Below are 25,739 nucleotides of genomic sequence, written 5' to 3'. Positions count from 1 at the left end.
CTCCCACCATCAGTAAAGCTCTAATGTTAATGCAATGAATTATTTGATCTCATTTCTTACGTTTGTCCTGCAAACCCTAACCTTTAAAGCAATAATGTTGAAATGTCTTTAAAACAATCCTAAGTTGGTGATTAGTTGTATTACTGGCATTTTAAAATTTTGTTGAAGATGTGAGAAGAACTTCTATAGATCAAAATTATTCATGCACACTGTTAATCAAGTATACAATATAAAGTAGTGTCTGCTTTGTTTTTAATTGGTTTTTATCATTCATTGGTTCTTAATAATGCCTCAGTTCCATTTGTGTGACATGACTTTTAATCATGTTTTCTGATGTTATGTCTATATTTACGTTCGGTTGCTTGGATGTAAAATGTTTACGAAGCAAGATAAGTAAAACGATCTCCGCATCAGGAGCACAACTCTGATCACTTCTTTGTGAAACATTCTTATGACAATGACCAAAGTTATTGTCCTCCTGCCTAGAGTTAATCATCTAATGAGCTCCCTAAAACGCTAACATGACCCACAAATTGGCTGCTGACCAGAATCTGATTTTAATCTTGAAAAGCTTGGATCCTGGACCAGCCTTTTTGAAAACTCAAAAATGTGATCTTTTTCTAATCATTGAATGCATCTTATGTAGGCTCTGCCAGATCACACAGACAACAAGATTCTTTGGTTTGATTGAAAAAGACTGAGTGATGCTTTTAAAATCTGAGTTTAAAATAAAATGTTTAAAATATTATTTTTTGTATATTATTATATTATTTTGGTAAACACTAACATTTACTTTTCCCCACATACATCTCATTATATAAAAAAATAGATGACCACATGACAGCAAGACATAAGTATTTTCAATTTTGTTCTCATTTTAAAGAGAATGAGAATCATCCAAAATCACGATGCACAAAACAGAACAAAACTTGACAAAATCTAGAGTTCCAAGACATCCACAAAAGTTTCATCAGTAATTAATTAATTAATTAATACAAGTTATAAATAACTTGTATTTACTCTACTTTTTATTTTTATGGGAAATTTACTTTTTGACAATTAAAAAACCTCTTGGACAGAATTTGCACCAGGAGTTTTTCAATCATTATCCTTTTGATTTTTGAACTGGAGTAAAAAGTCTAAAACATTTTTTTACTTTCTATTTTTTTCTCTAATCCACATTAGTGGTTAGAACCCATTAGCAAACAACAGAAAAAAAGTATTTTTGTACATCTGGGTTTCAAAATCATTTATCAGCCTTTTCTGCCTCATTGCATTAGCATCAGTAAGCCCCTCTGCAAGGGCAACAGCAGGTAGAGGACACTTGAGCCATGTGTAATTAGCCACCTGTTTCTCTTGTTCATTGCTAAAAATTCTTGAATAGCAGAAATAATCCCAAAACTTTTATTTTTAATATAGCTATTCAAAGATCACAAGTGTTTATGTATCTGGTTCCAAGACATTTTAAATATAGAACAGAAAATATTGATTTTTTAAAAAAACATATTTTTGCATAATATGTAGAATTAAAAATACTCCAAAAGTAACATTTTAAATCTCGAATATGGTCTGCACAGCTGTTCAGAAGTAGTCTTTACCAATGTGCATATTAAATATAAGGTAAACTATACAGAATCTTGCACTGTATACTTACAAAAGAATATTTCTAGAATCTGAGAAAAATATTTGTTCTGTATTTTATACTGCTTATTGTGTACTACTCTGTATAGCTTTGTTATCTACCTTGAAGAAAGCCATTGTTGCTCCATCTCTGACCACACCATACTCGATCTTCGTCTGCTTGGCAATGTCATCAGCTGAATCCACCGGTGAGTCCATCCTCTCCACGGTAAGAAAAGCTGCTAAATTAGCTGTATATGACGATATTATGATGAGAGTGAAGAACCACCAGATTCCACCTATTATCCTGGTCGACAGGGCTTTGGGCATCAGTTCCGAGCCTGTGTGCAACACCATGAGAGAGAAAGAGAGAAACATACTGTAAACGAGTTAAATGAACGGAGTAACATGACTGCTTGCATTTTTGTTAATTAGCTTGAAAATGCTTTTGGCAGTGCCACTGCTTCTCATTAAGAGGCTGCGAGTTGGTAAATGGAAATTAAAGTCAGCAGGGCAAGATAGTCAAAATATGAGCTAAAACTAGGAGCAGAAATATTCATAGAAATACAAGCATTTCTTTCTTTCCTGTTTTTAGAATATTTTATATTATATTATTTACTATTGTATATAGTAAATAAATGCCTGCAAAAAACATAAAGATCACTATATCTATGATATCTTTATACAGGTGTATGTTAACGCCTAGCAGAGTGGGCCGATTGCCTCCATGCCACACAGATGCAGCAATTCATGCAAAAGGAACCCTGACCAAGTATTAAGTGTATATTTTGTACAGTACATTGAGATACTTTTCAGTGGGCCAAGATTTATGTACTAATACCCCTTTTTATCTACTGTTTTCAAATTTGATGAGAAACAAAACTTTTTGTTTTCATTAACTGTGAGCCATAATCATCAAAACAAGTGTTGGAAATTTAAAATCATGTCAATTTTGAATCTATTTAATGCTTGAATTTTACTTTAATTTGCTGAAATACACCTTTAAAAGGACTTAAAGCACAAACTGTTTCTCTGACCCTATAAAATAGATTTTTATACCTCATTGGGTCCACTAAAAATATATATTGCTGAAATATAAGAACAATTAATCAAAGCCTGCATCAAGAAAAAAAAAATAGAAAGAAGGCATAATATGTTGACAGAAGAGCTCTGCATCAGCCTTGACTTTGAGTGGGTCTCTTCTGAGCAGTATTATGTTTACAATGGCTCACTGACTGGTGTTAAAGTTACTTTATATCTCATCTCTGACAACCTTTAAAATACCCTTGTGCTTTGTGCACTCTGTTACTTTACTGAGAAGATTTATGAGGGCAATTCTGAAGAGTAACAAGCCCACAGAAGGCGGGCAGCCTGGTCAGCTCTTTAACCTCTTCCACCAAATTTGATTGGATTTGTCCTTTGTGGTTTGACAAAGACTCTACATGGTTACAAACAAGGGAAGATAGAAGCTTCCCTTAATTCACAATGACTTCAGAGAGGCAAGATCCAGATGCATTCTCTGGTCACACTAAAAATGAAGTGAAGCCATGGGTAACTCAATTGAATTCCACACTATAAAGCACTGTTGTCAGCAGGGAGCAATATATGGCACTGCATCAGAACACTCCAATAAATACAAGAAGCAGCTCAGTCATATGGTGCCAACAATAAAATGGTAGCAAGATACAGTATGATACTGTTCTCAGAGGAAGTGGTCATTATTTGTAAACCAAGTCAATGTTCTCATACAGAGGCCATTGTTCAGACTATTAGCTGTCAAAAGATCATATGTCTCACTAGATAATGCACTGTCTACTCAAAGTAAATGTTACTGTTTGGATTATACTTGAAAAGAAAATTGTGATGGGAATCATGTATGTTAAATTGCTGAATTTTTACATTAGCTTGACTTGCTAAATAAATCTGGTCCTTTCCTACATGTTTTAGATGTTGTCCACTCAGCACAGCTGATTCAAAAGATTGCATGCCTCTAATTGTTGCAGAAGCTTCTTTATCAACCATAATGCAGGTGTGCAACAGCAGGGAAACACCTAACTGTGGGTTCTGAAAACCAAGGTTGAGGACCTCTGACTTAAGCTGTCCAAAATCCTAATCTAATTGACTGATCGGCACCTTGTTGATGACTACTTCACAGGTGAGCTTCAGTGTTCTGAGACTCAGACACAAAGAACCAGAGCGAACAATCATTATTTATTTTGCCCCAAACAAATCAATGAGAAGTTTAATTAAGTTGACAATATTTTATTGCAATATTTTAGAATGACTATGACTCCATGGAAAGAGTTGTCATCTTGGCAAATGTCATGCAATTTGTTTGTTCCATTCTAGCTAGTTTCCTCTTACCATATGTCAATATGCTGATGGGCAAATGATTTAAACCCTTGTTAAATAGGTATGAACTTTTGTTTTCATTTCTAGTACATTTTCCCTTCACTCATCGGACATACCAGTGTTCCTCACTGACTTTCTTCAAGGGTATGACCTGATTCAGAATCCAAAGTGGGGATTCTCCAAGATATCCAAGAGAGTTGAGAACAAGACAGCTGGAAGTCTCCAAGTGACCTCTGTGCAGACAGAAACGCTCCTAGAGGAGGGAAGCCGACTATCTCGCTGACCAGAAATGTAAGTAGGTTTTGAGGAAGACAACAGCAGCAGCTGACCTACTCTAGGTTCTCTGTTTTCCTGTCCTCTAGTGTCAGCTCTGAAACTTAGAATTGATCCTTCTTTTACTTTTGCACTCAAATTAACATTAGGTAGAATAAGTTTGAATTCTAGCCTGTAAACCTCATAAACATTAGAAAAAAACAATTGTTTTTAAATCTGCATATACAATATTTTGAATGTTGAGTATCTAATTCAAAATACACTTCCCTTCCAACTTCAGTAGTTGTAGAGCAGGAGTAGTGTTACTAATTAGCATCTTTGTTTATATTGTTTGTTTTTTTCTTTTTACCTAATTAAATCATTAGTAAGTAGAGCTTTATGTGATTAATTATAAAATTAATTCTTGATTACATTAATTGCCACGTCCTAGTGTTTTTACAGAGTCTGTGCTTTTTTGTAATTGATTGAGACTGGATAAAATTAAGCAGGGAAATATTTAGAAATGTTCTTGTTACTTTAAGGCGATGGCAGGAGTCATTTATTGCTTCCAAATGATATGTTGAGTAGAGTCAGAGAATTATTACAATTTTTGATATATCTACATTAAATTGATGTGCTAATTTTTTATAGTTAAGCAAGAAAAAAATAAAAACAAACACATAATATAGTGTTTGTTTTAATTAATTAAAATATGTCCATGTTAACATATACAATTAACATGGACATATTTTAATTATCAATAAATCACCATAGCATTTGAATAGGCACTAATTTAGAATTTTTTTCATACTGAAAGACTTTATTCCAGCAAAATATATTTTTAAATAAGTAAGAACAAAAAGTGAAAAACATAATAAAAATAATTCTTTTTTGAAGCTAACCCCTAATTGTGTTGAAAATAGTGACTTTTCGCTAAATGAGAAAGTTGGTATTTTTCCTGATTAAAAGCTCATAATTGGAACCATTATATATCATTATGTATCAGAGGGTCTCATCTAATGAAATGAATCTCAAAACACAACAAAGAACTTTATAAGTCACATAATTTCTGCATCATGTCATTGAGCTGGATTGATTTTCTCTAACAGTGTATAGTCAAAGAAAGTCTTATTACACAGAAAGTACAAATTTGCAAAAACAATTGTGTTATTTCTGGTGTTTTTTAGTATATTGCTAAAACCTTGGCATAAGCCAAATATGCCAAAACAGAATGTCTTGAATTACTGATTTTTGATTTTGAGATTAACATTTGTCAGGTTAAAATCACAAACTTTAATTTACTTTACTTGTACTTTATGCAATAGACCAACATAAAGTAGTGCATAAATATGAACTAAAACAAAAAAAATGAGGTGTGGGATGCATTTTTTATTCAGATCTCTTTGGTGTGATACCAGACGCCAGTGTAGCTTCTGAACTAATCTTAGTATCATTACTCATGTGGTGAGAGTTATACCAATTAATATCAGATCTAGTAAAGTACTGTCTGCAAAATGATTGCAACAAATTAATATCCTATATTTGTGGAAATATTAGACATTCTTCGGAGTTACAAATTGATTTTTTTCCTCTACAAGTATATGTTTGTCTAAGAAAAATTGAGTTCAATGTCTTTAATTTTAAAAATAAACCATTTCAAGATGCTGAAGGCAAAATCTAACAGACTAATTTGTTAGGTTGTTATGTTTACTTTTACATTTAACTTTTTAGATCAAACATACTTTCAAACATTTTACAGAAGGAAACAGATTAGTAAAAAATAATCACATATGTGTTTGTTGTGAGAAATCCAGACCTCCGAGAACGCATCTGAGTGCTTTTGCACCTCCTGATATTTTATGTTCTTTTTGTTGTCTCTGACACCTCCCTCCCACAGACAGGCTGGTAAAGTTTTTTTTTGCGGGTTTCCTCAAACGCGTCCATTTGCATTTTAAACATGTCAAGGAAATGGCTTCCGCCTCAGCTGCTGTCACCGTGTTTGGCAGACAAGCAAGGGGTGTCTGTTAATGTGACACAGACAAAATATACACCTCGCTACAGATACCGCTGTGCAGCATGTGTTACAAGGCGCTGTTGCAAAAACGATGTCACTGAAAGCCAGGTACGGTGTCAATTTTAAAATTAGATGCATTCATGCAGTAATTGGCAAGATCCTTTGGACTATTTGGCCAATTAGCTAACTGTTTTTAAGTGCATATATGCAGTATTCATAACCTTGCATGAACTTTTATGTTTCAAAGTAAAAAAAAACAAAACAACAAATCAGGGAACTATGAATAAGAGTTGATTAACAGCAGGAGCCTCAGTCAATGCCTGAAAATGAGAAACAGTGGAGCTCTGGCATTTACAGAAATCAGTGTGCGCCACATTATGAATTATAATAGAAAATTCTCCCCTGTTTAGTTTAATAATATAGGCAACTAACTAGCTCATTTTGATTTGATTCTGCCTCTCACAGCGTACCTCTGCTGCTCTCATATTTCTCTGCCAGTATCAGCAAATTGGAAGAGCTGCTGTGCAGTTTCACAAGAGTGCCGCCGAGTTTCTGTGCTTAATGAATTGCTGAATGTGTTTGCAATCCTTGCAGCCAAAGATCCACTGAGCCTAACTAAACCTTCTTGATTTGTCTTGTTACACTGAGGTTAAACATTTTCTTACTTGGGTCCTTTTTGCCGCAGTTAACTCCATTATGTAAATCCTGGCCCTTCCTCTGCTTATTCATCCCTTTAAGGAATACCTTGGAGAAGGAAAGGACTTCCCTTCCTTGTTTTTATACTCTGAACAATCAGCTCCTTGAGTCAATGTTAAGTACTTCAAATCATCAGAGTGAATAGTATAAGCGGATAGGAATAGCTCAAATTGACCAAAAGATTTTACAAGGAAATTGCAAAAACAAAAATACATTTTAGTATAGATAGTTCAAATTGATATCAATAAGTGTTAAGCGGTACAGACTTTAAAGCTGAATATGATATTTTCATGTGTCATGTAGTTCAGTTTGTCTAATGTTATGTCAAAGGGAAACAATGTTAAAGACAATATATTTTCTTTGTTTAATAAATTGTTCACTTTTGCTTAAGTTGTGGTACCAGTAAAAATTTGTTTGCAAAAAATGTGGAAGGTAGGAGCTCATTTGAATCCATTTGGACAATGTCATTGTTGAAAAGTGTAGTATTTGACTGACATATTTATCAAACAAACTGTCATTTAACAAAAAAGTTCAAACACTGACTTGTTTCCTAAAATCCTAATGTCTTGGGACTTGCTTAGAGTTTGAAAATATTTGCTAGTTGAAAGCTAGCATTTAGCACTTAAAGAACATGAGGTATTTAAATTGTTTGAAAGCTTCCCCCTTCACTTTATGTTGGAAAAATAATTTTTTTACAGAAATCTGAGTATTGACAAAAGTGTTTAGACAAAAGGTCTAAACACCAAACATGGTGACACACATCTACTCAATGAACTGAATGATGTGAGACTCAAATAGCTTAAAAAGCACAAAGTATGCAGAAGGAGTTAATAAGATTAGCAATGGTATCATAAAAGTGCACTGACAGAACAAAAACAGTGTTTTGCAGGATCATTGTAATATCTGGTTGTGTATTGCACAGCTATGAGTCGCGCATATACATTTCTTTCAATAGGTCAACTTCTGTATAAGTCCTAGAGTTGAAAACATCCCACCACTCAGATCTAGCATAGCTGACAAAAGGCATTTGTCAAACCTCTTTCTCATTTTATTATTTTTCTCCCAACACATGATGCTCTTAAACAGGGCCAGTGACTGTGTTACAGGGAGATACATGGAACAATGTTTTCCATCCCGACCTGCCAATCTCTGACAAGTACCTGGCACCTACTCTTTGCTTTTTTTTAAACAGCAGCTAGGTGACAACAGCCTTTGTCTGTCATGTGAGACAGAGCCCTGCAGTTGTTCCTGACAGGTAAACGTCTTATGAAACAGTCAGGTGAAGGAAATCTCGGAGCTTGTCAGCTAAAGAGGCACAAACTAGGAGCTGATGATGAAGAGGAGGAGGTCATGCGATGATTACACTGTTTTTGAAAAGATAAGCAGCCGTGTTCGCTGACATACCTTGTTGCATTAAGGAACCAACTCCAAACCAGAAGCTGTTGAGGAGCGTGAAGTTGTTCTCCACCACGTCCGACCCAGGATTACAGGGATGAGCGTCGTACCATTCATACGGGCTAAACCTGGGGTGGAGGAAGAGCAGGTTGAAATACTGTTTCTGTAAATTATTTCAGCTCAGAACTGAACTGACTGGGCTGTTTAAGAATTTTGGAATAAACCAGATTAAAATCTATAATGTGGACATCACTACGATTTTTATCTTGGTTAAAAAAATGAAAACATTTTTGAAGATGCTGATTCAATCTTCTTATTGGAATAGATCTAAAAAAATTGATGTCCAGTGCTAACTATAAATTTTGGAAAATATATTTCTAAATACTAACAGAGTTAGTATTCGTTTTGCTTTACTTTTTGGTCACAAAGGCTACCCAATAAATCAAAGGATTTTTCTTGTTTAATTATAATGTGATTGATTAACAGATAAACTAGCAAACTCATACAAGTCCTATGTGAAAAGTAATTGCCCCCTTGTTAAACGGAAATTAACTTTGATTAACCACATTTTGTGAAAAGTCTATTTCACAAGCCACACCCAGATTACTGACTGACTATTAGAAGTAATCCTGATTACATAATGTAATCTTAAATAATCTCAATGTACCACATTTTTAAAGAAAAACAGATCAGAACAAAGTCAGCCTGCAAAGGGTTACAAATCCAGATTTAAGACATTGTAAGTTGACAAACAACCATAAGAGGAACTAACTATCATCCTCCTACTACTTCCTGTCATCTTCTTCGTGTTTTTTACCAGTAGTAACAACCGAGCATCAGGTAAAGTCAATGTTCACGATTCAACAAAATGAAAGAATTGGGGCAAAAATGGCATCCATGTATGAGATGTAAAACAACCACAGGAAAAACAAAAACAAAGGCCCATATCAAATTTTCTTTTAAAAAACGTGTTGTTGAATTTTAAACTTTCCGGAAAATATTCCGGGAAGAGTAAAGTCAAAGTTCCATGTCCCGTTACATCTCAACACACAATTTTGAAAAAGAACTTCTGAAATTGTGAAAACTATAAATCATTTGTTTGTGACCTTAAACCCAAATTGCATATCAGCAAGTCTAGTCAAAGCCTAGATTTAAACTGACCAGACTGGTCATATTTTTTAAAACCCTCTAGCTGAACAATTCTGTAAAGAATAGTGAGCCAATTATCATAAAAGCTTGAGGGTAGCTGTGGCTGCCAATGTTGGAACAATCAGATTCAGAAGACAATTACTTTTTCGCATAGATCCAGTTTAGTCTTAATAGCTTTCTCTCCTTAATATGGCATTATTATTGGAAAACTGCATTCATATTTGCTCATGTTATCATTGTCTAACTTTAAAGTTAGTTTGAGAGAATAAAATGTATGTGTGACAAAAAGCCATAATTTATCTTTGTTAAGGTTTAACAGTTTGATGCAAGAAATTCCTGAGCTTCGAACAATTTTACTTATTATTGTAATTCTATGTGCCAAACAGAAAACTACTGAAAGCTTTTGGGTAAATACTACCCAATTGCCAATTTTAGCAAGCTGTTTGTTTACACAGACAGCTCACACTGTATGCCATAAATATTTTATAACCTTTCCACATTAAAGACTGAATAATTGTCTGGCATTTATTTTTAACTTTAGCTGTTTTGCAAGAATATTTTCCATTATTGTGTTGCCATTCCAAGGCGTTGGCCAGAATTCTTTTCACAGCTGCAATATCTATTTTATCTAATCAAACAGGACATCAAAATACTTTCAAACTCTTCTGACCTGGTTTTTAAGGATTACCTTTGGTAATCCTTATGCCTTTTTAAAACATGTTTTGTGCTTAAAAGTGACCAATGAGTCATGGATACACAGACAGGGTATTAAATGTCATCTTTGAGACTGTGAAATCATTTGCCATTTACTTTACTATCTGCCATAAACTTTGCAATACCATCAGGGTAAACATTGGTTTAGACGGCAGATGCTGAATGAAACGTCACTGCTTAGCCGATTACAAAAGTTTTCTTTCAATACTGTTGTCTTTATTTTGGGAAAATGCCCCAAATGGATTTTCTCTAATGTATGTTAAGAATGTATCCACACAGACCTGAGTGAGACTGATTATGAACATTTCCTTTAAAAATGTCATATCTATTTGCTAAAAAAATATTTAACATTATGTATTGAATTATTTAGAAAAAATCAATCAAATGTTTCTTATTTTTTACGAACAAAAAGTCTCCATAGGTGAAGTTTTCTGTTAAGTTATATTCTACTACTTCGCTATCTTTTACCTGGGTGGCATTTGCAGTCAGGCTCTGTCTGGCTGTTGACTTGTCTCCATTTTGATCAATTCTTTCAGCCTCATTTTGTATTACTTAAATGCTAAAATGGAAAGCCATTGCCAAATAATTACATGATGGTGAAGAGGCACAGAGACTCAAAGAGACCTTCTGTGTAGCTGAAAGACACATGAATAAGCCTTAAAATGGCCACAAATGATTTGAGTGCATTCCTTGAATTGAGACATATTGGAAGAATAGTTCAGACATTTTTGGCCATAGCTTAATGGTAGAGTGCCGTCCAGTTAGAATTTTGGGGGTCAATTTGTACACATTGCCATGACTACGAGGCAACTTGGATGAGCTCACTATCAATAAGCCCATAAAACCTGCACATATGCTGAGGACAAATATTTATTAGCAAGAACTGTATGTTCTAAAAAGAGTGCTGCCTATAAAAGGTTTTAATGGCCGTATGTAAAATTGGAGCACTTACTTCTGTTTTCTCTGCTAGTATCTTTAAAGATTATTGTCCATCAGAGACTTTAGTTTGCCTCAGATCACATGCTTACAGTCCTAAAGGCTGCACAACGAGGAAGAAATCTAGAAATATGTTTGTATGAAAACACAAAATCACACACGTAAATCAAAAAATCTGTTTAATTTTTTTTGTTTTTGTTTTTTTAAGAAACTCTGTCCTAGTCTATTTTTATAATATATGTTGTATGTAGAATTTAATTCCAAGGTTACTATTAATCTCAACTCCACATTAGAGATTTTGCCTTTAACCTAAACCATTGGTGATGTGTTTAATAGAACATTGTTTAATACTGCAGAAAAGTTTATTTCACCCAGTTAACCACATTAAGGTAATAATACTCTGATCACAAAAGAACCAAGGAAGTAAAAGGGGAAATTGACTATCAATGAACAGATGCATAGATTTTGTTATGCAGTACAATTATTCAACCACTCTGAGTTCTTGTGCAATTTCTCAGTTAAATCCTTGCAGGCCAACAAATCATTCTGGTCAAAGACTGAGTGTCAGTTTATATAGTCCTAATTTAAACAGCAATATATACTGTATATATATTTGTGAAGAATATCTTTTGATATCCATTTGTGCAATATCGAGGCACCGTGTCTTTTTTCACTATATTGAACAAAATATGCACAGAAAGTTCAATTTATGTTTACTCTTTATATTATTGTGGTACTGTTTAGGAGTAGCAAAAAATAGTACTTTATATTTGAATTGTATTGACATAACAAAGTATAAAATGTAAAGATTAAACCACTGACATGAAAATAAATGGATTAGTAAAACAACTTCACTTTCAGAACACCTTTACATCCCGTTGGAAGAAATGTGTTATAACACAAAAATCTTCTCTACAAATAAAAAATGCAATAGCAAAACAGAAAAAAAGTATTTGCCCGGGGATATCTGTGTTAAATTAACTATCCCAATGTAACAAATAAACAGAGCATAAATTATAATTAATGCAAATTTTAAATTCCCTTTAAGATGGAATTTATAGTTACACCTTAAAGGAAATTTAAGGTGGAAATTTAAGATGGAACTCTAAGGGAATTTAAGTTCCACTTCGATATACTTTGAGTGTGTTTATTATTAAGTAGCTTATTGGTTTCTGAACATTGAAGATTGATAGTGGGATACAAAATACTTAGGAAATACAAAAGCCTTAAAATAAAGAATGATCCCAAAATACCACTCTTTGTAGCAGTTCTTTAACTGTTATCATCCTCCTCAGGGTGCATAGTGTCAAGACAAACTTAGGTTATCTTCCAAACTAGTTTATAAAAATTTTAACTGTTTTGAAACCGCTATTTGTTCTTTGCACAACAGATATAGACAAGGTCAAATCACCTTTATTTTGAATAGGTTGGTCTCTTGTCTTTTCTCATTTTGTGGTATGACTGACAGAGGTTACTTAAAGTAAAGCATATATTGAAACACAGATGTCTCAATCTGTTGTATTTTGGAAGAATTGTTGATTTATTTTGGTACAAAAAATGTTAAAGTGGGTGTTTTTTCCCTTACTTCATGGTGTACACAAATTTAAAGTTGGACTTTGATACTTTATACAAGGCAAATTTATTTTACAGCAACTAAAAACATATTAATTTTAAGCCTTTCACACATTTTATACCATATGAAAAGAAGCTCCTGTTCTCCTAGTATTTATATGTTATTATGAAACTTTTACATTTGACAAAAACGATATTCAGCAATATAATTATCACGGTTCAGTTTAGGTGTGATATTGTTAAGAACACACTGAAGTTTCTATTATCCCTTTAAAATTACCCCTTTCTGTCTGAAAGAACACTGTAATTATCCTGTACATTAACTTTTATATACATTTAAGAATATTTAAGGCAATTTACTCCTCCCTGGCACAGACAGCCATTGAGCTCTCTGGGGTACCCTTTAGTGAATGATTGCAAAAATTTAAGATGATTTTAAACTTATGTAAAGCCACTCCATAATTAGTTTAGTTTCACAGAAGCAAATGAGGATGAAGGAGTGCAGCTGTTTGCTCTCAAGCCCTTGAACTTCCTCCAGTGCCTGTTTTCTAGAACTTCCTCAAGCACCACTTTGCATGAGAAGCAGCAGGAAATGCAGGCAGTGACACTAAAAGGATATTAATTGTATTCAGGACCAAAAAAACTAAACAAAACAAACAAAAAAACAGATAATCCCCCACTAAAGAAAAATACGCTGACAACCTGAACTTCATTATTTATAAAATATGTAAATGTGGATGATTAACTATAAATAAACTCCTCAGATGTAATTTCACATCAGGTGTGAATGCTTTTTTATGCTGCTGAATATGATAATTACACAAGATTGTCTTTTTTTCTTCTTTTTCTTCTTCAAAAGTCTTTATAAGGCCCCTTGCGATTCCCAAAGACATCATGTAGGAAACCAGAAATTACTTACCGGATGGGGCTTTAAAACTATGCTTGAAGGGGTTTTCTTATATTCACACTGCTGGGCTGTAGAGAGCTCATGCAGACATAACTGCCTTGATCACTACCCAGCAGTTAACACAGTATGAAAGACTGGACTCATGTACTCAAAACTCGACCCGCAATGATAACAAATTACTGTGACTCCTGAAAACCACATGAGGAGAGGAATGAAGGACTGAAAGGACAAACAGCTTAAAGCATCTGTACTTACCTTGCAATGACAAAAAGAACACAGCTAACACCCAGGTACGCCAGCAGAATGTACACCCAGATGTCTGGAGTCATGGGGTTTAGGAAGGAGAAGAAGCCGTTGTTTGTGGCATTGGGTCTACGATACAGGATGCTGATGCCCATACTCATGAAGGGCTTTGAGAAGTCAATGACTTTTTCACGCACATAGGTAATGGTGAGAGGGGCCACTGCCAAGTCTGCTCTCTGAAAAGGGAAAATAAAACAGTTTTAGTTGCAGATTTCTTTTTTCAGACCAACACTTTAATTTTGGCTATCCTGGGCCAACAGTCTGCATGTATACATTCATTTGTTAATCAAACTAGTAAAATCTCAACTTTTGATTTATTGTACTTCACAGAAGTATTAAGAATTGTTCACACTTAAATTGCAACAAAAAGTTGCAATTTCACAAAATTGCAACTTTGCAATTTTTTTTCAGTTAAAGAACAGTCTTCTTTAACTTTAACATTCTTCATTTTAACTGAAGAATGTTGTACATTTAATTAGTAAATTTCACTCTGATATACCTAAGCACAATCTGGAGCATCAAAACCTTCAGAAATCACCTAATTAATAAACTCCCACTCTGTTTAATTTAATCTCAGGCCTTCAGAGAACAGCTGTGTTTATCCTAATAGGTTTGTTGGAGAACATTAAGGAACAACTCCCATAATGACCACTAAGAAAGTCATCAGACAAGTCAGGGATAAAGTTGTAGATAAATTTGAAGTGTAGTAAGTTTATAAGAGAACATCTAAAGTTCATTGGTAAAGAGAGAGAAGCAGTAGAGATGGATCTAGTTAAAACAATGGTGAGTGGCCATATTTGAAACAGGCAAGGGTTTATCTTCTACCAAGAAAACAAGCAGGTAAAATCACAAGTGAACTACATAAATCAAAGGATCTAGATTTTAATGTCTTAGATCCAAAATCCCAAACTACAGTGACATGAAAAATGCCTGTGCCCTCCCTGATTTCCTTTTTTTTAAACACTAAGATGTTTCAGGACATCAAACCAATTTAAATATTAGCCAAAGCCAATAAAAGTTAACATAAAATGTCTTTTTTAAATTAATTTTGTGGATGCTTGTTATTAAGGGAAAAATAAATCCAAACCTACATGGCTCTGCTTGAAAAATTGAATACCCACTAAAACCAATAATATTCTGAAACAATGAAATGTGACAATCAGGCAAAACAAATACTAATAAAAAAAAGAAATCAGGAAGGGGAAAACGTTTTTCACACCACTGAGAATGATTGAAAGTTTATGTTTCCAGATGCTTTTCATACTAGCTGATTGAGCTTGAGCTAATTTGGAAAGAAGAAAGGGCAAAAATATATTTATTTTATTGCGAGCTTTGGTGAAGTAATCGCAATAAAAGGTGCCTCTACAAAGTATGAACTCAGTGAGGCTGAATAGCATTGCATGTCACATTTTTTGAGACTGTAATGACAAAATTTGTCACAGTTGAGGAGGTATGAGACTTAAGGGAAGTACTGTGTCTGATAAAAAATTTATATAAAATTTGCATCGGAAGCCCCTGATCGCGCATTGTGAATAATTTCAATAAATCAAACTGATACAGAGAATAACATGTCAAAGTGTAAGAGCTAGGCTGTGAGTTTGTGAATACATAGAACAACACATAGTTGAGACACGCATGGCATAGCAGGTTAAGTTGCGGTCGCCACCCATTATAGAAGTATGCGTGGACTGCAAATTTAAATGGTCTCAATATCCATGCCCCAACCACCCACGTACGCTGTGCAACCCGAGAACCACCACCATCCTCTCCCCCTACATGATGGCTGGGCAGGAGGTTAATGAAACCAGCTGCTTGGTTCACGCTCGGATACCCTTTTCCCTTCCAAGAAACGACACAACCCACAAAGGAAGGCTTTCTTTAATTCCTCCATATTGAGCAGTGCAAGAGTAACAGGGCTTGAATATACAACAGTTCACAGAACTGCATTTTCAACACATAGAAATGATAGGTTTTTTTTATGTTTTATCTATTTTGTGAAAATAAGGCTTATTCAAAAACAGATTTAAATCAAGTATAGAGAAAAATTAAGAATGTGTAAAAGCTGTGTTTTTTCGATGGGCTTTGTTACACAATAATTTATGTTTATAGGTTGTTGCAGCTGAGCACTGAATAGAAATTCTTTTGTCTTCCTCTGTCATATATTATCCTTAACATTGAACTTAGTCAGAATTAAACTCTGTTGTTTTACACAACTCTTGGCCTAGATCTACACTCTGTGTACCAGTAAAAGCAGGTCAGAAATTAAACATTTTCACTTCACATGTGGGAACTTGAATTATGTGCTCCTGTGGTCTGCACCATGGTGGTTAAACACACAGTTGATAAAAGGACAGAAAAACCAGAGAATCCTGCCGCGTATTCGCTGTTTCTCCTAAACTATTCAAATTCGCATATCACATCCTGCTCACTGTATTCTCTGCTGCCAACTGCTGCTTTGAACCAACCTGCCACTCAGCCATAAGATCAGCCAGCATGCTATTCCAAAGATCCCTACGGTGGGTTAATATACATGCAGCATGTCCTTGTTCTGCTTTCTGCTTCTGCACACAAACCGGGCGCAAGCACTACACACACAATGTCCTAGTACGTGCCACATGGTGCGGTGTTATCTGGGTTTGCAGATGGTAGGCTTAACATTGCTGTCCCTGCAGACCTTCTCACCTGATAACAACCTTGAGAACATTTATTAACACTAACATGATCAACATATTCTCAAGAGGCACTAATACATAGCACTGTAAGCTAGAGCTATATATTCTGGCCGCTCTCAGCATGCAGTAATTAAATATTACCCACAATGCTTTTTATCAGGCGTGTATATTCTCCTTCTGTTGTGTTACATAAGCACGCAGAATTAAATAAATGTTATATTTTTCTTAAGTCCAAATTGAGACACAATTTCAATTATGCTTTGCATTTAACTGCACTCATCTTCCCATCAGCTCTGACCAGCTTCCCCATCCCTGCTAAAGATCAACATTCCTACAGCATGATGCTGCAAACATCATGTCTTACAATGCTACAGATGTGTTCAAGGCGGTTGTTGTTTTGTCATACATACAAGCCGAAAGCTTCAATTCTTGCCTAATTTGAAAAGAGCACATTTCCCAGATGTTTTCTGTGTGCCCTGTATGACTTTTGACAAATTAATAATGTGATTTCTTGTGGGGTTCTGGGTTTTTTCATGCTATATTTGTGGCCAGTTGGCTGCTTCTCTGATTCATTGTTTGACCTGTCTATGAGTTTAGGTGAACGGCCATATCTTTTTAGGTTTTTAGGTCTGGCCTATTCTTTACATTTTAAGAGAATAGATTGACAAGTGCTCTGACAATAAACAATAACATTTTATCATCAGTCCTACTGCGTACTTCTACTGCCTTTATTGCACCTTAATTTGAACATTCTGGTATATGGTAAAAAATGTCGATATTCCAGTTTATTTATTTATTTTTTTCGTGAGGTTAAATAGGGGTGATGGCTGGATGACCCGAAAATGTGTTTTAAAAGATGTTTGTGGGGATTCTGGTCTTGCAGTATTGAAGCATACAAAGAAGTTGAAGGGGAAAAAAAACAAAAGCATTATTTAGTTGCAGCCTGTAACTGATTTAACAAAAGGTGTGTCTTCTGAGGCAAATAAATCAATTATAGGACTGCAATAACAGTACAGGTCAATAGCATCAACAAGTTGCCCTGCTGTGTCTGATAAAAATCAAAGTCACTCTCATGCAGGTTAGAATGAACTCCTCACAAATAATTTTTTTGTTTTGTTTTGTTTTTTTCAGATAAAATACTGCTAAAGCACTGTTAAATAATCTCCAACTTTATGTTTTTACCATAAATCTATCTGACAACATGCACAGACAAAGAGTAAGTGTGCTGGTTAAAACCTTTCAGTGTATCTGTCGGTGAAGAGATTAATTGCCTTGAAACAAACGATGTGGTAAGAATGCTATTAACATTTGCATCACAGCATGATTAACGTGATCATCTATTTTGACTAAATCAAGTTTAACAAGGCCTATTGCATCATTTAGCACCTTACAAACAATGCCCTTTGGCACAGCAGTGAGTTTCGTGACTACAGTAAAATAAACCACTGCATGTTGCACATATAAAATTGTGACACTTGGCAATGTCAACCCAAAATTTCCCTTCTTGTGGAGAAAATCAGATAAGTTGATATTCACAGATTCATAGATAAATATCAATGAATATGTATTTACCGTATATATAAATATCAATAAAAAGAGTGCTTTGAAAGAATGCTTTCAATTCTTTCAAAGCATATCAAATGTAGTAAGCAACATTATGTGTTCGGGGACAATTATGTGTTTTCCTGACTTATTTTTGTACCCCTTCTAAAAAAAAAAAAAACACTTTCAAATATTATACAGCTTATCTAGTGCCTCTAAACAGAAGGGCCGATGGGTTATAGGAGGTTAACACAAAGTAATTACAAAAATGAAAGAAATACCAATATGTCCACATGTACTTTCTTTATCTTGTGCATAACTGTTATTACTTTTCCTTCCAACAGATTTGTAGATATGAGGATTCCTTTTGATGCCTGCGTCTCATGTCATCTCGGGGTCAAATCGACTGAGCTTGCCTTTTAGCCCATGCTTCAGGTCTGCCGAATTATGATCACCTTACTCTTATCAACAAGGCACTGAACCAAAAGCACTGAACCAAAAAATAGAACTGAATAAATATCTACAGCGTTATCTCCTTGCATCCATAATACTTGGATAAGAAGAAGTAAAAGCAATAACCGGCAGTATAGATGCTGATCTTCAATTCAGGTGTTGCACTGGAAGCAATGAGTAAATTGATGATTCTTGCACAGATGACACTTTGGGTGAGCTCTTCAATGGTTTTAGATTCTCTTGCTTTTCAAAGCTATAAACTAAAAGAAAATACACCAATAGTTAAGCCCTGATGTTTATGTAAACTCTATAAGCAAATAAAGTTATTTTCTTCACTTTGTGGCAATAAGTCAGACAAAAAAATTCTGTTTTAGGCCAGTTAGGATAAGTATTTTTATTTTTTATTTTCCTAAATGTTAAAAAATTGATTAGAGAATATCTTAGATGTTTCTAAGCCTTAGACAAGTTGAGGCTTAGGAACAAATAGTTTCTCCTAATGCACAATAAGCCTACGAATATAATTAAATTGGCTAAAGCAAAACAAAGTTAATGTTTTGAAGTTGCCATTAGTGTACACCTAAAACAATCCATTGATAGAAATGAACCTGTCATAAAATCTAGTCTGAATTAAGAACACTGTTATGATGATGTAACTATACCAAATTTAATTAATTACCACACAGTATCAACATGTTTGATTGTACCGTATTTACATTCTCATAATTATTGTCATTCATTACAGCCTCTCACCATGTTGGTCATTTCATTATGTCATCTACTTGATATTAATGTGGACGTTTAGCTGTCAGCAATTTACTCTGACTGCCTGATTGTATTTGATCTGGTGAAATGACTGACAAAAAAACAACAAAAGCTCACAACACTGTCAAAACTGGCTTCTTCCAAGTCTGCCATGTTTGTTTAGACTGAAGTCTTGTTGGAACTCTAGAAGTTTTTTAAAACTTCCTGTCTGGGAAATCAGTTTGTCTCTGGTGTGTTGCTCTTGTTGTGACTCAACCAAAATTGTTACATCAAAGATTTTTGGCATTATGTGTGTGGTCTCTCAAGATTTCAAAGTCAATGACAATTTTTAAATCTTGCTGTATGAACAACACATTATCAGGGCAAAATTTAAGAAAAATTTTACAATTCAAGAACTTCTAAGAATTTTGTTAAAATAATGCCACTGGCAGCAGAGGTTTAGTCTTGGGAATCTTTGAGAATAATGGCTCCGATCACAAGTTGGCCTGGAAAGCTGGCTAAGGTCTATGAAGAGGAATGAGCCAAACTTCCAGTTATTTCAGCTAGTGTGATACTCAAAACATTTGTCCCAGTCATACAGTTTAAGAAACAATTCTATTAGTAGTAAGTAACTCTTTATAAACATCTAAATCTAAAAAATAAAACAAAACAATGAAATAATCTCAGAAAAAACTTTAATTATGGTGGCCTCAATTTGTCAAAAAAGAGGAAAATTTGTTGTCTGCATGCAGTTAATGTAAATATCTTGTTTAAACTCTAAATGCTACTGCTTACTTATGTTTTGCCCTTTAACAGCTTATATTAGAATTTATACACAGCACAGAGGTGTCTATCACCTGACGCTACCTCTTTGCAAAACAGTATTTATATCTTAAGTCATAAGCAGTCATTTATTAGTACCACAGCTTTTTTCTTTGCCTACAAACCGGTAACCTTTTTCACTATGGTAACGAGGAACGTTTCACTTAAAAACCAAAGACAAAAAACATATGTACTTTTAAATTATGGCCTCGTGCATTTCCAGTTTGTGCCTGACTTGTCTGCCTCTGGTAATCCATTTGTTCCCTTAAAGGTTATAGTTATCAACGTGGATCTGGCAAAAAGCTTACGTGTAAAAATAAAGTGCTGCAGTGGGAGTCCACCTTTTCTAACCCTTTCAGCACCAAGCCATTGACTCCTGCCACACAATTCCCTGCACTAAATGCCACTTACGCTATTACAAGTTTTCAGCTGCGTACAGCTCTGACCTGATGGGGCTGAGGACAAAGGGAGTGCACCGACAGGGACACTTATGAAATGCCAGCAGAGAATAACCAGCACCAATTGAATGCAAGGCTATTTCATGACTGCTAAAGTTTTGAGTTTGACAGAGACTGCTGCGATCACCTACTGTCCTGTGGAAAGACGATGGTCGACGTGTTTGCAAAAATCCTTTCAAGATGTGCTTCATCACACGCTTTCTTCCAGACCCCTGGTCATCCAGCTGTGGCAAGCGTTGCGTTTCGCCGAGTGACATCAGCACACTCATAACTTTTAGGCAACCTTGACATAATTGTGCCATAAATGTAACTGACAGGTTGGAAGGCTCTTCCTGACTTGTATTCAATCATAACTATATCACTGTCTACATGGAGGACACAACCTGCAGTTCAGCTGAAAGGCAGACCTTTGAAAATTCTGCAATGACACAAAATGTACAGAGTGCTATTTACAAAGTAAATAGCAATGATGTCTAATATTAAAAGGAATATTTTGACTTCCAATAATATTCTAAATATTCTTTTTCTTAGTTCAAAGACAAAAAATCATTGAGTATTTAAAATGAAGCTCACCTGAGGAGTAGAAACAGATAAAGTTAATAAAAACTATTTTCTAAAGTTACGGTAATCATTTTTGTTTCTCATGGACATCTTTTAAAGCTTTGCATATTTTTAAGTACAGATAATAATAACTGCTATATTCATAAGCAGTCTGGGCATAAAGTGAGTGGCTCTAACTGAACCTGAGAGAAATTGTAGCTCAAGAATTCAGGTGCCTGTGCAGAACTCACACTTTTGTTTTTACACTTAACAAGCAACCACTGATCACTGAGAAGTGTAAAAAGAACACAAGGTTTTACAAGTGTACAAAATGTACAAAAGTATAACATCCACTAAAGGCTGGAGAATTGGAGAAAGCAAGTGTCATTAATGTCTAGAATGTTCAAACCAAAAAATCTGAGTTGATGAAGAAAGAGAACTTTCTCGGCCATAATTAACATGAAACAAGCTACGACACAAATAATCGAGTCATATCAAAACAGAGGCAAATTATGCTAATGTTAGTCTAGCAGTTTTACACTGCATGAAAAAATTGTGAGCTTTAAAACATAAAAATTGGATGGGACAAAATATATGTCACTGTCAAGGTAAACAGATTGAAAATGAAGTGTCCGGATCATATTCTTTGAGGTGAGTCGGATAAAATAACATTACCAATGCTGACAATGCAATACTGATAAAATAAATGTAGCCTTTCTTACAGCATGCATTTCGAATTGATTTTATTAACATTATTGATCAGGACATCCTGATTGAAAACAGTTGTTTGGTTTAAGATATTTGAAAAATTGTCATTTATTTGAATTCTCAAATATAACATTGACATCTTACTCTATCACTCACCCCTAAGAAGAAAGTAAAATTAGAAGATTTTATTTCTTCAATAATTTGCCCTTTTTTGAATTGGAAGGGACCTCAAACCATCTTTCTTTAGTATATGCACAATCTGGAATGGACCTTGGCCTAGCATGGCTTCCAAGCATTTTGTTTCATCCCACTTGTGTTTATTTACATGAAATATAACTGGGAATTCTCATACTACTGCAGCACCCAGGCAGTCTTTGAAATGCAAAAACATCCGACTGCTCATATTCATCGCTATAGTGAGTGAATGCTTGTGTGAACATTTCAAACACAATTATGGTGTTAATTAGTGAGGCTTGCAGATGCTGACAGGTTTATTTTATTCCCATTATGCAAAGCAAAAGGTGCTTTTTTTTTTTTGTCATTATCTCATCAGCTGAAGCCAGAGAAAAAAAAAAGAAAAAAAATGATATTAAGCAAGACTTACATGTTCTATAAGTTCCCTAATCATGCCATTCCACTGTCCCTTGTCATCCTGTGAGCCGTATTTTCCATCAGGCACCAGGCGGATCTCATACGTGAAGCCCAGGATTTTGGCAAGCTCTTTCAGCAAGTCGATGCAGAATCCTTCAAAACGGTCGTTCCCAACCAGTGCCTTGTCAGACTTCTTAAGCATGACATATGGCTCCTCCTGCACGGACCCAAAAGATCAAATGAGAAGCAATGGTGAGGTCAGCTTTTTCAATTTGTTTCAGCACATGCACCTAATTGAAGAAAAGCGATCTGAGCTGACGAGTCGCTGTAGCACTTAACAGATAGTGACAGCAGATTCAAGTTCAGTGTGCAGCTACAGAGACTTAAAATATGAAAGGAGATTGAAGTTTTTCACATACAGAAACATGAAATAACCAAATTCTAAGCTCCAATAGGCCTATACAAACTAAACATATTGATGGATATTAACTTATTTAGCTGGTGGATACATCGTAGCCAGACTGTGACAAAGTCCCTTAACCTAGAAACAAAAGTTCATATCTGCTTTAAAACTATGAGGAAAATCAGCTTTCAGCTATGAGTTAAATCAGTGGTGACAAGTGTAAAAAAGATCGAGGGCTATGTACAACCATGAGCAAAATACTGGAAAACATGCAAACTTAAATTCTCTGTAAAAAAGACTCATTATGGCAAATGGCATTTAACAAATAAAATAGGAACATTTAACCAAAGGGGGTTGTCCGTTTTTTACAATGTACAAGAAAGACACATTCAGGGAAAAACAGGCAGATGATGTCGTTAAGCTAATAAGTAGTAATTGCAGACTAGCTGTTTGAGCACAAACCCCAACCAGTCACTGGCATAAAATCAGTGACTGGTACAAGTAATTCTCGTATAAAGACCAGAATGGCAAATAGGTATTATTTGCATGAGAAATAAATATAATTGGAGCTACACAATTTAGTGATTAGTTTTTCAATATTCAATATCAAAATAACTAAACATTATATATGAAAGTAACAAAGACAGCGTTATTAGTATAAAGAAGTAACATTTTCTGTTCAGTTACCCAACAGTCTTTAGAGGCCTGCGATAATCCACCCAACTCATCAAACTTTGACTGTCTGATTATTGATGGAAAGCAAAAGTGAAAAGGAACATGAATACGATGGTACCTTCATAAATTGTCAACATCCTCCAAATGACGGCAACGGCACTGTTGCCCGCAGAGACAATGACTAAATCTGAATTGCTCATAAATGATTTCCTTTTTATGCAAAAGTAAACTACAATTTATTACACGCAACTGTCATTGTATAATTTACTAACTGAGCTCAGAAGCAGAGTAATTCATTCTCTTGTGAAGGTGACCCCATGCCATTGTGTTTTGTCAGTGGGAGAGAGAGGTACAAAAGAAAAAAGGGGGAGACACAAAGGAGAAAACTGGTGACCATAGCACTTGAGGAATGACCATCAGGAAATTATCAATTATTGGAGAATCAAGAGTTAGAGATATACTAGGGGGCACCCAACCCATATCTGTTAATATTTATTACACCCAAAGCAAATAACTTGACATACTCAAAAATCAGAAACCAGTTGAACTATTGGTGTAAAATAAAATAGAATCATCACAAAAGGTCTTTGCTTTTAGTTAGCTGTGCTTGATTTTTTGCAGTGTTTTTATTATATTTTGTTAAATTAAATGTATTAAATTTTATGTTTTTAAAAAAATGTGTTACTCTTTTAATACATTATCACCATTTCAAGATTGCGGGTCAAGAAATGCTTCACAGTAATAGGTTAATAAATAAAACTCCCATAAATGATCTCTGCAAAGAAGATATTACTTTTTTGTCTGAGAAATTGTCCATCTAACATGGGCCTATTTGCTTCTGCATTTAAATACAGAAATATTCTTCATGAATCTGGTACAGAAATTGAACAAATAAAATATCAGCAAAAAATGAAGAAGGGTACACAGGTTCCCAAATTTTCCCCACTGAGTGCTAGCAAAATTTCTCTGACTGTTCCTGTTTAAATCTATTTGGATATTATACACACAAAACTTCCTCTTAAATAAACAACGTGACATGAATACTTGATGACAATGCATTTAAATAGCAAAATGCTTGGCCAAAAACTTCGCTTAAGTTGTCCAATTAACTTGATCAAAAAGTTTGCATGTTTAACGAGAAGGCCATTACCATCTGTTTCTAGCCTTCCCGTTTATGCAATTCCCCAAGGTTTGGACTCAAATCAAAGTCTTTATACCAGCTCAACCCTTCCAGTCGCAGCATGAGCATGCACAACAAAAAGAGGAGGAAGGCAGGCTTGCAAATAGACATTACAGGCAATGGAGTGCAAACAATTATTGTAAGAGGAAAAACACATTAAGTGCCCTAATCTCTACTGCAAAGTTATCAGTATAAAGCTGTCAGATGTCTTGCTCATGCATCACTGAGAATCAGTGTGATGCAATTTCATTACACTACGAGGGGAGATTGATATTAAAATATAAGCTCTTCTTAACAGTTTGAAAGTTTTATGTTCCTAAACTAATGATTCCCGAAGAAACTGCAAATGAAGAAGGCTTGTCAGATCCAAAAATATATATATTTAAGAAGATAGAAAGAAAATAAAAGCTACTTAACACCACGATGGCATAAAATCAGTGACTGGTACTGTATCGCACTGTATCGCGGTTCAACATTATACCACTTAAATCCTTGTTCATTTTCTCCATTCTGAGACAGAATTAATATAGATGGCACCTGATAGGCAATAATTATTCCTTACCACAATCCTGCTTGTCATAATTATAGCTTTGTGGCTCAATACAGGCATAATAACAGTGTTTATCATTGTAACTTTAAGGGGTGTGCAGGGGAAGGTCTGTGCCATCACCTCTGCAATAGCTCCTCCACAGACACCAACCGGAGGTGACAGAGCTAAGGACAAACAACGCCAAGTAAATGGCAATGTGGGTCTAAAAGAGGCATTTCCTAGGTCTTTTTGTCTGAACGTGTAATTAATGCTCGACTATAGTCTCACTTGCTCCATTTGTGCTGCTTTCTTCCTGATCTCCACTTCCAAAGCTTAAATGTCCAGTGAGCCAAGTTGTTACAACACACAATTCGGCAAAAATATTATCCTATGAAGTTAGTAGACAACATAGTAGAAACAGTAAAAGCATTCCCTGGTTAAGACTCAAACCATTTAGACATCTAGAAGAGGTGATGACAATTTGCTAAAGTTCAAACAGAGCATCAGAATGAGGT

General features: G+C 34.9%; 1 protein-coding gene across 1 annotated transcript in view; it reads right to left on the bottom strand.

The window, feature by feature from the left end:
• Positions 1 to 25,739, bottom strand: part of grik3 (glutamate ionotropic receptor kainate type subunit 3) — a 126,383-nt gene that overhangs the window by 9,298 nt on the left and 91,346 nt on the right. The window contains exons 10-13 of the mRNA XM_028013253.1: positions 22,451 to 22,654; positions 13,863 to 14,086; positions 8,339 to 8,457; positions 1,744 to 1,961 (exon numbers count right to left, since the gene is read on the bottom strand). Coding sequence (XP_027869054.1) covers positions 1,744 to 1,961; positions 8,339 to 8,457; positions 13,863 to 14,086; positions 22,451 to 22,654 — 765 coding nt within the window. The remainder of the gene's footprint in view (positions 1 to 1,743; positions 1,962 to 8,338; positions 8,458 to 13,862; positions 14,087 to 22,450; positions 22,655 to 25,739) is intronic.

This window comes from Xiphophorus couchianus, chromosome 3, assembly GCF_001444195.1.
Source record: "Xiphophorus couchianus chromosome 3, X_couchianus-1.0, whole genome shotgun sequence".
NCBI lineage: Eukaryota > Metazoa > Chordata > Actinopteri > Cyprinodontiformes > Poeciliidae > Xiphophorus > Xiphophorus couchianus.
The sequence above is the reverse complement of the archived record's forward strand: the minus strand, read 5'-3'. Positions and strand labels throughout refer to the sequence as shown.